General features: G+C 50.3%; 1 protein-coding gene across 5 annotated transcripts in view; it reads left to right on the top strand.

Annotated features, from left to right (window-relative positions):
* SLC13A3 (solute carrier family 13 member 3) overlaps positions 1 to 10,939 on the top strand; it is a 69,308-nt gene extending 58,369 nt beyond the window's left edge. For 4 of the 5 annotated variants that reach the window (XM_059407151.1, XM_059407149.1, XM_059407152.1 and 1 more), the window contains 3 exons: positions 3,295 to 3,456; positions 5,809 to 5,946; positions 9,190 to 10,939. In XM_059407151.1, the coding sequence (XP_059263134.1) occupies positions 3,295 to 3,456; positions 5,809 to 5,946; positions 9,190 to 9,536 (647 nt within the window). In that variant the 3' untranslated portion in view covers positions 9,537 to 10,939. The remainder of the gene's footprint in view (positions 1 to 3,294; positions 3,457 to 5,808; positions 5,947 to 9,189) is intronic. The other variant, XM_059407150.1, reaches the window with a different exon arrangement.
* The last annotated feature ends 2,598 nt before the right edge of the window (positions 10,940 to 13,537 follow it).

The following is a 13,537-nucleotide window of genomic DNA, read 5'->3' as shown; positions in this document are numbered from 1 at the left end:
GTGGTGATGATGATGAAGGTGGTGATGGTGATGATGATGATGGTGATGATGGTGGTGATGACGATGATGGTGGTGATGATGATAATGGTGGTGGTGATGATGATGAGGCTGATGGTGATGGCCATGATGATGATGATTGCCATTTATTGGAAAGGTAGCCTAATGAAGTAAGAGCTAGATTATAAGCTCAAAATTCCAACCCTAGGACAAGTCATTTCATTTATTCCAGCCAGCCATCACCTCTTTTTGTCTCAGTTTCTTCAGCCATAAAATGGGAGATAATTTTACAACTCACCTCATGGAGTTGTTACAGGGATTAAATAAGTTATATTAGCGAAGTCTTTAGAATAGTGCCCAGTGCAGAGTAAACTCTGTATTAAGTGCTTGTCAGATAAGAATAGTGAATCCTATTCTGTGCTTACCATGTTTCGCATGCACTTGTTTCATCCTGACCACAACCCCCTAAAGAAACCAAGGAACAGAGATGTTCCTCAATTTGTCCAAAGTCACACAGCTTATAAGCAGTACAGTGGTCTGAATGTTCACACATGCACATGATGTCCTCTCGTTTTTCTTTCCTTGAACCAAATTCACTGGCTCTCTCCCTAGGAATTATTATACAGAGTTGTATACACACAGCCAAGTCTACTGTGTTTGATGAGGCTCTTCAAGTTGTCAAGCCTCTCCCCTCCCATCCTGCAGTGGGGCCTCAGGCATTTCTTGACATCTTTGAGGGCCTTAAGAAACACAGTTTGACAACCAACACACTGGGCAATTTCTGAGTGTTTTTCCAACTCTGGCATCTTGTGACTTGTAATGATGGCTGGCACATATTGGGGGTTCACCACGTACTGGGGCGGTTTCCGACTGCTTTTGTAGATTTGCTCCTTTTCTCCCAATAATAACCTTCTGGAACAGGCACTGTTATATTTGCCTTTACAGATGAGGAAATTGAGGCACAGAGAGGTTAAGTTACTTGTCCAGGATGACACAGCTAGGAAGGATTAACGTGAGGAATAATCCTAAGCTGACTTTGGGGCCCTTTCTCTTCATCCTCTGGCCGCATGGCCTCTCACCTGGCCTGTTGCTGGTTCTAGAGTCCCTGGGACAATGTGGGACCATGTGTTTCCAAGGAAATGGAGCTTCTAATACCTAAGGGAATGGGAAAGGGCAGGGGAAGCCCTTGGGAGTCCCCAAGAGAACCCCAGGCATTGGGGGTTCTTTCCCCTGAAGCTGCCAGACCTCCCTGTGGTTGCAGAAGCTGAGCCAAGGACCCGAGTGTGCTGGGACGTTGGTTGGAAGCCTGCCACCCAGAGTTGGCTTCTCATTCATCCAAGTCATTAATATTCCTTCTCTCCAGCCTCTCTCCCTTAAATCACACACAACTGCCATCAGTCTCTTAGCCAGACCTATGGCCTCTGGGAAAAACCAGTGGCCCCATTTTCCCCTTTAAGGGTTCCCTGGTTGGGGAAGGCCTGGGACATTGACTCTGCCATGTGCCATCATTTCTAGGCTATCAGACAAAAAGCAGCATCTAAATTTTACAAAGCATCTTCTAGGGAAAAATATCTTTAAGCATTTATTATTCATTCCTTGGAGATAACATTTAAGTCAATTCTGGAGACAAGTGTAGTATTTTTTTAAAGATTTTATTTATTTATTTGACAGAGAGAGACACAGCGAGAGAGGGAGCATAAGCAGGGGGAGTGGGAGAGGGAGGCAGCCTTCCCGCCGAGCAGGGAGGCTGATGCGAGACTCTATCCCAGGACCCTGGGATCATGACCTGAGGCGAAGGCAGAGGCTTTAACCCACTGAGCCACCCAGGCGCCCCCAAGTGTAGTATTTTATTTATGTAAAAACATAAAAACAGTATGCTGTGTTCTAGAATCCATTGTGAAATTTTAAGTTCTAGATAAGCAGTAAATTTTCCATCAAATATAAAAGAAATGTATACAATTTCTTTGAAAAACCCAAGTGTATGATGTCAAAGGATACTGGGTTGCTAAAAGTGCTATGGTAAGCACACACTTGATTTAAATACTCCTACATAGAGTAACTCCTGCAGAAGTCAGCGGAGAGGGCACGATGCTAATTCTGCAACACCGAGGGCAGGGGTGGAGTCCGGAGCCAGGGAGGGGACGATCTAACTTGTCCTTTCTCTATCCTAGAGGGTGTTGTCAGCTCTGGCCATCACCATTCTTCATGACAGACTGCTGTGTCCAGAGGATGGTGCCCAAGTGATAGGGAACTTTGCAGGACCATGTTTGCTTACAGAAGTACATAGCAGTGGGGAGCCCGGGTGGCCCAGTCAGTTAAGAGTCTGCCTTCAGCTCAGGTCATGATCCCGGGGCTGGGATCGAGCCCCATGCTGGGCTCCACGCTCAGCGGAGAGTCTGCTTCTCCCTGTGCCTCTCCACCTCCCTCTGCCCCCAACCCATGCTTGCGTTCTCTCTCTCTCTTGCTCGCTTTTTCTCTTTCTCAAATAAATACGTACAATCTTAAAAAAAAAAAAGAAGAGAGAGAGAGAGAGAGAGAAGTACATGCCCTTGAATGTGAAAGACATCTCAGATTATGACTTTTGGGGACCGTAGGCAAGTCACAAAAACTCACCAGGCTCAGTTTCCTCGTCTGTGACACAGAGACAAATGTCTGCCTTCCAGGAAGGCTGGGAGGGGTTGATGAGGAAATGGCGTGCAGGTACCAAGCAAACCGTAAAGCCTCAGGGATGATGATTCTTGTGCTAAAATGAGTAATAATACAATATTATGTTATCATCGTAATGGATTGGCCTTATCATGACTCACAAATATCTCTATTGTTGGTGATCATTTTGTTAGGGCTGCATTTAACATATATCTGATACAGGTTTTATAGATGGTAGATGGGATATCTTGTATATATCATTACATAATGATCAGACAACTCATGAATGTTTTTGCATACATGATCATGTTAATATTTTTGTCATTCATCACCATCCACAGAGGGTCCTGTTTCCCCTCTCACTTCAGTTGGAGCTCAGGGGGGACTAGAGACAAATGGATTATTTGGGGGATCCAGGAGTTAGGTCCTAGAGCTGGAGTAGAGAGCAGCTCAAGAAGCAGAGAGGCTGGTGCCCGTTGGCAGGAAGATGTAGCCTTGGACCTGTCGCTGACCCTCTCTGAGTCTCAGTGGCCCTGGTAGTCACTGTTGTCACCACTTGGGTTCATCCTAACCTCCCTCCCAGACCCAGCCCCTGGGGATGATGACTGTGGCTGCATGGGGGTGTAAACAGATGCTCCGTGTGCCCCGCAGGAGTCAGGGCTGTCTGCGTGGATCGGTGGGCAGCTGCACCCCCTGGAGAACATGCCCCCAGCCCTGGCTGTGCTGCTCATCACCGTCGTCATCGCCTTCTTCACCGAGTTTGCCAGCAACACGGCCACAATCATCATCTTCCTGCCGGTGCTGGCAGAGCTGGTGAGAGTCCTGGGGCGGGAGTCGGGGGTGGGGAGGGTAACTTCAGAAATCTGTCCCCTGCCACGAGAGCTCCATCCCAGCTACAGAGGCCTTTGTTCTCTTCCAAAATGCATGCAGGTGTCAGACCCTGATTCTTTTTTCTTCTTTAAGAAAGGCTCAGAGTAAATACTTTTGAAGCATACCAACTTTTCTTCTTTAGAGACTTTTCTAGGAAAATAAAATTTTCAAATGTGGGTTAAGACGAAGTAGGAAATCTGAGCAGAAAAATAACCACAGAAGAAATTCTAACGGTAGGCGAAGTTCTAAGCTCCCTCTCAAGAAGGGTTTCTCAGCACTATTGGCACTGGGGGGCCAAAGAATGGTCTGTTGTGGAGGGGGGGCTGTCCTGTAGGTGGTGGACGGCTCAGCAGCATGCTTGCCTCTATCCATGAGGTAGCAGTAGCACTGACCTAAATCGTGACAATCAAAAATGTCTCCAGACATTGGCAAATGTCCCCTGGTAGGGGAAACAAAACCATCCCCCGTTGAGAACAGCTGTCCTAAAAATCACCAGCCAGTCCTCGGAAGGTCGGCTAGGAGAGAACTAGCAAGCCTGCAAAGACAGCTAGCTCCCACCTTACTCACAGTACTTCAGAGCACAGAATAATGGAGAAAATCATTCAATCCAGGAATAAGGTGAACAAAACCCAGACACCAAAACCAAAGAAGGACAGCCAAGGCAGTGGGGGAAAGTCACAACCCCATCTCCCACGTAAACAGAGATGCAAATAGCAAAATAAATCCAGGACCATGGGAGAAGAACGATGTGTCGTGATCAAATCGAGTTTGTGTTCGGAATTTCAAAACCGGTGAACGCTACAAGCAATCAGCAGAGTTTTCTATTTAAACAGATTAAAGAAGACCAAGCCATATGATTCTCTTAATAGACTCCAGAACTGATCTCATTAAATCAGTGTGGCAACTACATGCTTCGTGTGTCAACGGTGATAGACCAGGCACACGTCTCTGAGCCACCTTGTTTTGGGTTTTAGTTGGCTTATTTTTGCATGAACTTGTAATGGCACTTCACCCTTTTTCAGTGACTAGAGGATATTCTGGTATGAGTGGATAGCGGTGGGTCTATCGAGGCTCTCTACGGAGGGACACATAGGTCACTTCCAGCCTTTTCTGTGATCCCACAATGGCACCCTTGACCTTTCCTTGTCTGGGAACCTTTGATTCCATCTAGATCCATGCATAGACACGACCCCTGCATTGAAAAGCATGTGCTTCTCTAATTCTATTAGATGTGGGCAAATTGTCCTCCAGAGTGAGCTCGCCATTTCACACCCCCATCCGTAGACCCCCCGGGATCTGAGGGAGCCGATGATTGAGAGAGATGAGGGTGCTGTGGGGTGACGGGGAGGACCCTGCCAGGTCTGTCGAGGCAACTTTTGCTGGAGAAGACACTAGTGAATGACCCGGTGCTCTAAATGGTGCTTATCATCCAAACCAAAAACGTTTTGCACATCAGGGGGTGAATTTAGCCCTTTTTGAGAAAAATGTGTATGCTTTGGGTTATCAAAATTCCCTCGAGGGGCCAAAAAATACCCTATCTTAAATCCGATAGTAGAGAGGAGAGACCAACAGGCATTGTAGATGAAGACGTCCTTTGGGCAAGGTGAGGAGCCAGCCACGGAATGAGGCCAACACACAGACGCATTTGAGTCTTAGAAGTTGGGAAATGCTTATCAGTGGATGCTATCTCGACCTCTCTGTGCTTCCGAAAACTGGTGAGGCCCCCACTAAAGGTGGCCAGGGACTGGCTGTGGGGACTGTTCCACTGAGGGAAGGAGCAGGCAGGGGACTGGGTGTGTTAGAGCCGTGGTTCTTGGCACCAGGCTCAGCTAGAAACTTGTGAGGAATGCAGGCTCCTTGGGCTGTCCCAGACCTGCTGAATCAGAAACTCTAGGGGAAGTGGGGCCAGCAAGCTGGGTCTTAGCAAGTCCTCCCAGTCTGACGATGTGCTCTCAGGGTGGAGAAGGTTCTAGAAAAATCTTCCCCACCCAAGCTTGCAGCCCCCAGAATGTCACTAACCTGGGGGAATATCTTTTCCGTGTGTCCCTTGGTTTGGGTTCTCTTCTTGTCTGTCTCTGCTCTTGTCCGTGGATCTGCGTTTCTGGCTGCATGTCTGTCTGTGTGTGTCTAAACACGTCTCCTTGTCCGCTGTGATTGGTCTCGGCTGCTACGCCTTTGTCGTCACGTCTCTTTCCGTCTCTGTGGCTGTGGCTTTCGACCATCTCCATCTGTTGTGGTGGCTCCTCGCCGCTGCCCTGTCGTGGTCGTCCCCTCCCCCCACCGCACCCGGACCAGGCCATCCGTCTGAGAGTGCACCCCCTGTATTTGATGATCCCCGGCACGGTCGGCTGCTCCTACGCCTTCATGCTCCCAGTCTCGACGCCCCCCAACTCCATTGCCTTCGCCTCTGGACACCTGCTGGTCAAAGACATGGTGAGTCGGGGCTCGTCCTAGCAGAGGCCTGAGAGGGGGGTGGCCAGCAGGGGCTCGACAAGACGCCTTGGCGGGGACCCCGGCTCCCGCTCCTCCATCTGCCCCTCCAGTGTCTGAATAAGTCATCTGGAGTGGGACCAGGAATATCTAGGTTCATTTCAGCAAACACTCTGGGTCGATTCTTATGCTTAGACAATTTCAGGAAACACTGCCTGAATGAGGACTTTCCAGAGTTTGCTTCGGGGACAAGGGACTTCCTTCTCTCTCGGGGCAGTGCTCTCTTTTCTTACTTGTTCAGCCAACTGCTCCGTGCCTGGAATCTGTAGGAGAGAGGGGAAGCAGGCTGCACCCCCAGGGTGGTGGCTTGGCGGGGGTGGTGGGGGGATCCACCAGTGTGTTTCCTCTCCCCTCGCTCCCCTGCTGACCCCACTCCTCCCTCCCTCCCTCCTGCCTCCCGATGCCACTTCCCCTCCACTGGAGGCCTGGGGACACTCAGGGAATGCAAATCCTAAACTGGAAGAAGGGAGGAGGGTGATATGCTTAAACCGGTTCTGGGTCCGGTCTCTCCAGGCGCACAGACTCCGGCAGGACAAACCGGGAGGGGAAGGGAGGAGAGGGGCCAGGCCAGAGTGAGAGACAGAAAGAGGTCACAGAGCAAACAAGAGAGAAGGAGGAGGCTGGGGTGCCTGGAGCCCAGTTGGGAGGATGAGGCCAGAGGGCTGGGAGACGGGAGGGGCGCCGAGGGGCAGGGCACAGACCGAACCTTACACAGCCCACAATGGTGGACTCTAGAGGGATTTGAGCGGGGCCATTGATGCAGGCAGGTTGGGTCCAGGAACCCAGGGGAACGTCCCACAGGACCAGCCAAGGGACCCCTGGCTTCATGCAGGACAGAAATCAAACGTGAGCCAGAGAAAGTGAAAACAGAGTTTATTGAATAGCACAAGTAGCAGACAGAATCACAGACGGAGTGACAGAGAGACTCAGAGACGAGAGAACGAGTCTCATCATTGCTTGGGGTTGGGGTTTATGTTGGAACATCCTTGTGCCTTTAGGAATCCTCAGTTGGCTCCCATCAGAGGGAGAGTCAGGCACCCTAGATGCTCTTCTGCAAATCACTGGAGGTGCGGCCCGGAGGCCAGCATCCGCGGGGGCTTTGCTGGGAGCTGATGTCCTGGCATGTGTCTGGGATCTGGCTCTTCTTGGATGTTATCAGGTGTTTGGGGGCTAGGACAGAACTCAGAGAATGATTCACTTTCTTGCTTCCCCCTTGAAGTGGGAACAGACCTTCTTCAACTAATTCAGAGGCCAAGTATGGAACATGAGTAAACGGGCCCAGCAGGAAAACAGCCATGAGAGAGCCTTTCTAGAATGTTGTCACTTCTCCTTCCTGACTTTGAGGGGACGAGGTTTGACTCCTGCCCTTCTTCTTCTTCTCTTTTTTTTTTTTAAAGATTTTATTTATACATTTGTCAGAGACAGAGGGAGAGCGAGCGAGCAAGCACAGGCAGACAGAGAGGCAGGCAGAGGCAGAGGGAGAAGCAGGCTCCCCGCCGAGCAAGGAGCCCAATGCGGGACTCAATCCCAGGACCCTGGGATCATGACCTGAGCTGAAGGCAGCCGCTTAACCAACTGAGCCACCCAGGTGACCCCTGCCCTTCTGAGGTCATTCTGGCGGCGGGGTGGAGGGGGGCTGAGTGTGAAACAGAGAGGCTTAGGGAAAGCGGCCAGAGGGCAGGGATCAGACATAACAGCCATCCTGAGAACGAGGAGACCATGAAAGAAATGGAGAGACAAGGGGGCACAAAGGGGCGCACCTGTCAGAGCCGCCCACCTGTCTGGAGCCACGTGCCCACCTGCAGGCTCTGCTCCCAAGAGGGATGGCCTAGGCGGTCCACGTGATGAATGCGGGACAGAGCAGGCACTTGGAGCCAGGCTCCCAGGAGCCCAGCCCTCCTCCCAGCCACCCCAAAGATTTGGCCAGTCCCCTTCCAATTCTCCAGTGTTGCCAGGGCTTGAAGACCCTCCAAGAGCAGAGGCAGGACAACATAATGCCAGTGACCTTGTCACTGGGTGTATTCCCTTTACCACTGATGCCCTTTCCGTGAGCCATCTGTGCAATATGGAGATAACCGTTCTCCTAAATCAACTTGGGTTTTTTTTTTTTTTTAAGATTTTTATTTATTTATTTGACAGAGAGCACAAGTAGGGGGAGCAGTGGGCAGAGGGAGAGGGAGAAGCAGGCTCCTTGCTGAGCAGGGAGCCCGATGTGGGGCTCAGTCTCAGGACCCTGGAATCATGACCTGAGCCAAAGGCAGACACTTAACCGACTGAGCCACCCAGGTGCCCCTTAAAAACACTTAAAAACACTTTAAGTAAGACTATTTTAAGAGAAGAGTTTCTGACACACCTGGATATGGAAAACTGGTACTGTACACCATAGAAGGTAAGTCTAAAAATAAAGGCAAAGACAAAAAAGCAAAATAATTACATTCACCCTGAAAACGATTGCCTGGATGCCTTGCTTGCTCAAGAGGGCAATTGGCAAGGAAGAGAGAAGCGTTAAGGGCAGGATAGCACCTAAGGGAGCCTTTCTCTGGAAGGAATAGATTTTAAAGAGGGAGACTAAAAAGAGAGTGAATGACTCCCTCACCGCACAGTTCACAGTTGAGCAATACTAAGGTCGAATGACCGAAAAACCACAGATTTTCAGCGCCGGGTTGGAATGAATGGCAAAAGAGGTTAGCTCGGGGGGAAAAGCAAGCGGGCAGACTTGTTCTAGCTACTTAAAAAGGTCAAAATGTCCTTGAGACAAGTTCTTCCCAACAAAGAAGTATAGCCTTCAGTAGACGTGGAAGGTGGATAGGTGTGAGCATGTATGAGTGTGTGTGTGTGTGTGTTGTGTGTGAGTGTGTATGTGTGTTAGTGATCAAACCAGATTATTTTCAAGCTGCGTGATGTGGATTAGCCAACTTCTCTGAGCCCCATGTTCCTCTTCTGTAAAGCGGAAGTAGTAATGATCCCCCTTCAAGGGTGTCATAGGGATGGCCCCTGAGGGGCGGGCTAGGGTAGCGTCAAGGTGGTAGGGTCTTGGGCACCCAGCAGCCTGGATCCCTGTCCTGGCACCATCACTTCCCGGCTGGGAGATCTTGAGTGAATACGTTCCTGACTCTGAGCGTGGGTTTTCCCACCTGTACAATGGGCTCTGAGCTGATCCCTCTCTTCATCGGGGCTCTGTTTCAGGTACGGACAGGCCTCCTGATGAACCTCATGGGTGTCCTGCTGCTCAGCTTGGCCATGAATACTTGGGCACAGACCATCTTCCAGCTGGGCGTCTTCCCAGACTGGGCCGACATCCACTCAGCCAACATCACAGCACTGCCATCCGCCTTGGCCAACGACACATTTCGGACCCTTTGAGTCCCCCTTCAGGACGCTCTTCGAGCTGGGCCCTCTCAGAAGGCTTCTGCCATCACCTGCTGCTAGGACTCTACAAGGACGATCTTGGGCAGTTCTTTTCTGTGATCCAGTATGCAGCAAGCAAGGGTGACCTCCAGTGGTCCACTTGGGCCCACAGGCTCATTATCTAGGACACGGTCTCCTTCTCTTTCATGGAGGTCAGGGCCCAGACATCTCCCAGATCCGCTGCCAGAGAAATAAGCTCCTTTATCTCTGAGCTGTTATATGGCTAGAATGCAAGAGCGCCCTATCCCAGCAACAGGAAGCAAATCTGGAATATGGCATTTGTCTTAAACTGTTGGAATGGAGGGGGGCATTGATTCCTATGGGCACTGCTAACATCCCCCACGGCCTACCTTAGGTTACCCTCCGGAGAGGTCATCTTGCCTTTAAAGGTCACCTTCCTCGGAGAGGAAGGCTTTTGGGGGCGCAGTGTTCCAGGTGTTCACAGCCGTGGTGTGTCCTGCTCAGTTGGTGCCCATTCTGTGCCCGTTGTTTGAACGTGACCCCTGCCAGTACACCACTTTCAATCCTTGGAGACAGGGGAGGGACAGATGACCTCTTGAGGACAGGGAGGCTGCGCCAACCCCCCTCGCTGCGCTTCTGGGGGCCCCGGCACACCAGGGGCATTCTAGAAACCCCCAGCTGACATCTCTACCCAAGCTTTTTAGGATTTTTCTGTCTGAATCAGTTTCACTGTAATTCTGGGGTCAGGCCAAGCCCCGGCCCTACTGTCCTTCCAGAGAGGACTCTCCTACGTGTGGCCCACGGGGGCCTTTGTCGCTGCCCTTTGTCACTGCCCGCTACTCCTGATTCCAGCAGCTGGTCTTTCCTTTCTTATCCATCCCCAGAGGGGTAAAGGTGTTTAATTAGCAAAGGCCACGTTTTTCAGGAATGACAAAAAAAAAAAAAAAAAAAAAAGATACATTGGGGCCTCATCAAAGGCCAGGGTAAAATTTCTCAGGCAGGCAATATATCCTACCCTCTTCTGCAGAGAAGGTCAACCGAGATTCTCCTGAGCCAGGGGCTGGCGGGGGCTTTTCTAGATGATTTGATCCCTCCTCGTTTCCAACAGAAGCGCGTGGGTATCCCCAGTGAACGGCACAGTATCAGGCCCAGTGGGTGCTCAAGAAGTGAAGGGATTGGCCCAGCGCTAGCCTGGCACCAGACAGGTGCCCATGGGGCTTCTGGAAGCCTCGTGTCTCCCTTCCTACACATCTGAGGGACCATGATCCCCAAGCAGCAGCCAGAGACTCAGTACGGCACGAGTGAGTCATGGATGTTTCCCTGGGAGCAGCGGGGAGGAGAGAGGAGAGGCCCCCACGTTGGAGGATGGGCTCTACCTCTTCCCATGTGAGTACTTTAGTAATCAAGTCACAGTCACAGCCCAGAGGGCTTGGGAGATGCACTCCTGGAGAACAGGGGACGGGAGAAGTCCATTTACAGAGAAACCCGTGGGACCTGTAACCAGATGAATCATGATTTCAAATACTTCTGATTGAAAATGTAATAAAATAAAGAGTGTTAATCAACACTGGGCCTATAGATTATTTGCTTTCTAGGCATAAGAGAGCTTTAGGGCCCCAAATTCCTGAGTTGGGGGTTCCATGGAATTGACCTCCCTGACTTTATTTCTTTACTGCTCTCCCCTCTCCACTCCAGCCATGTGCTTAAACCACCTTGCCTCAGGGCCTTTGCACATGCTGTTTCCTCTACCAAGAACACTTCGCTTGCAATTATGTGCTCATTTCCTCACTTTATTCAGGTCTGTGCTCAAATGTCATGTCCCCAGAGGCTCTTCCCTGACCATCTGGTGTAGAATCTTGCCCTCACTTCTCTCCATCTCCTTACTCTGCTCTATTTTTCTTCTAAGTGTTTAGCCAGGCCCCTAGATTATGTATTCTATTCTTTATTAACTTACGCTCCCTCTGGAATACCAGCTTGTCAGAATACAAACTTTATTTTGTTGAGTGCCATAACTCTGATACCTATAATGGTTTCTGGCCCATACCAGGTGGTCAGGAAATATTCGATAAATGAGTCTATACCAGAATTTATAAGAAAGCAATCTTGCCCTCTGATCCAGAGTCTGTCCTATTCATTTCTTTGCTCACTCCTTATTCATTCAACGATATTTATTTAAAACCTGACTGTGTGCTCATTCACTGTCCCCGTCCACATGGAACTTACGTGCTAGCTGAGGAAACAGGCAGCGGGCAGGTAAATGAAATGACTCTGGGTCATGATATGGGTTAAGAAAAAGATGAAACTGGACAATGTGACAAACTGACTCAGAAGCCACTTCAACCAGGGTGGTCAGGGAGGACTTCTCTGAGGAGGTGGCATTAGACTGAGACCAGAAGGAGTCAGTCACGTGCTCATGATGGCTTGGGAGGAAGGTAGGTGGCAGGGGTGGCATTTCATTGGAAATATACATGACATTCTGGTCTGGAATACAAGAGGTCAGAAAGAACAAACACAAAGCAAAACACCTGTTTGAGTTCCTGTGGCTATACAGAACACAGCAACTTATTGGCCTATGTTTCTGCATTTTAAAACTTTTTTTTTGAGAGAGAGACTTTGAGCAGGGGATGGGATACAGAGGGAGAGGGAGAGGAGGGAGAGAGGCTCTTTAGCAGGCTCCATGCCCAGCTCAGAGCCCGATGGGGCTCGATCTCACGACCCTGAGATCATGACCTGACCTGAAATTGCGAGTCAGATGCCTTACCCACTGAGCCACCCCAGCGCGCCATGTTTCTGCATTTAGACAGAGCTCTGCAGGGATGGTTTTTTTCTCTGCTCTATGTGGTGTGGCCAGGGCCACTCAGCTGGGAGTTTCGCTGGAGCTTAAATGTCACAATGACCATGGAGCCTCCAGACCAGACCATGGAGCCTGTCAGCCCAGACCTCTGAGCCTGACAGTGGGCTTCTCAGAAGGCAAAAAACAGAAGCTACATGATTCCTGAAGGTCTGGGCTTGGGAGTTTAAGAATTCAACCCTGTCACACTCTATTGATCAAAGCAAGTCAAAAGTTGGCCTGGTCCAAGGGGAGGGAACTAGGTTCCACTCCTTCGTGAGGAGAGTAGCATCCGCATACAGAGAGGGGAGAAGGCTTGGCCATTGTCTTTGGAAGACTCCTACCGTGACACCTGCAAGCAGGGTGAGGGTGAGATATGGCTGTGCCATTTTGAAGCAGGGTGTTGAGATGGCCAGAGCTCAGTAAAAAGATGCTTGAACCCACCTGTAATCAGACAGATGCAAGTTCCACCAAGATGCCACAACACGCTAATCCGACCAATGGAAACTAAGCAAGGGGACAAGAAGTGATGGTGGAATGGGAGGAGACTATAACCCCCTACCATCAGCCTGGCAAGCGACACGGCAGTAATTCGGGGAACTTGCTACCTGCATTCCCTGTGGCCCCACTTTTCCTACTTCTGGGTTCATATCCCAGCAAAATTGTCCCATGGTCCCCACAGAGGTTATGTAGGAGGATATTCGGGCCTCTGCTGTTGGCAGTACCTAGGAGCTGGAGGCCACCTAGGTGACCTTCATGGCAGGGGGTGGGGTGATGGTGTTGAAGTGAAACATGGGGCAGCGCACTGTGGGAAACAGCAACCCGCAGAAGTGACAAACAACAGGTATGTGGAAGGTTTGGATACACAGGTACGTATTCTGGTGCATAGATCAGGAAATTACAGAGTCAAGTGGGCAGCAGGATGGAAGCACTGATGATAGATGAAAAACAAGGTGAATAAAAGCCACTGAAAGAGGAGTTCTGTGAGCCACTTTGGACTCCTGGCTCTACCCATAACAGACCTTAGCAGGTCCTTTAGGTTTTGGACTTTAGAGAGATAAGAAGAGTGCACAGTCAGGGTCTCAGAAGGCAATAGTAAGCACACAGACTAGTCAATCTGAGGATCTCTTAGTAATGGGTCTAGGTCCAAGGTGCAGGCAGAGGGCAAGGGAAACCATGTGGGAAACCATGTGGGAAACCATGCAAGTCCTCGGTGGTGGGAAGGAGGAGAACCTCCCAGCTGAGACTCTGAGGGACAGAAGCCCACATGGGGCTGGCACCTTTACTCCTGGGGCACAGACAGCCCTTGATGACTCGAAAGAGGGAAATTGCCCT

Source organism: Mustela nigripes, chromosome 7, assembly GCF_022355385.1.
Source record: "Mustela nigripes isolate SB6536 chromosome 7, MUSNIG.SB6536, whole genome shotgun sequence".
Lineage (NCBI taxonomy): Eukaryota > Metazoa > Chordata > Mammalia > Carnivora > Mustelidae > Mustela > Mustela nigripes.
This window is presented reverse-complemented; position numbering and strand designations above follow the sequence as displayed.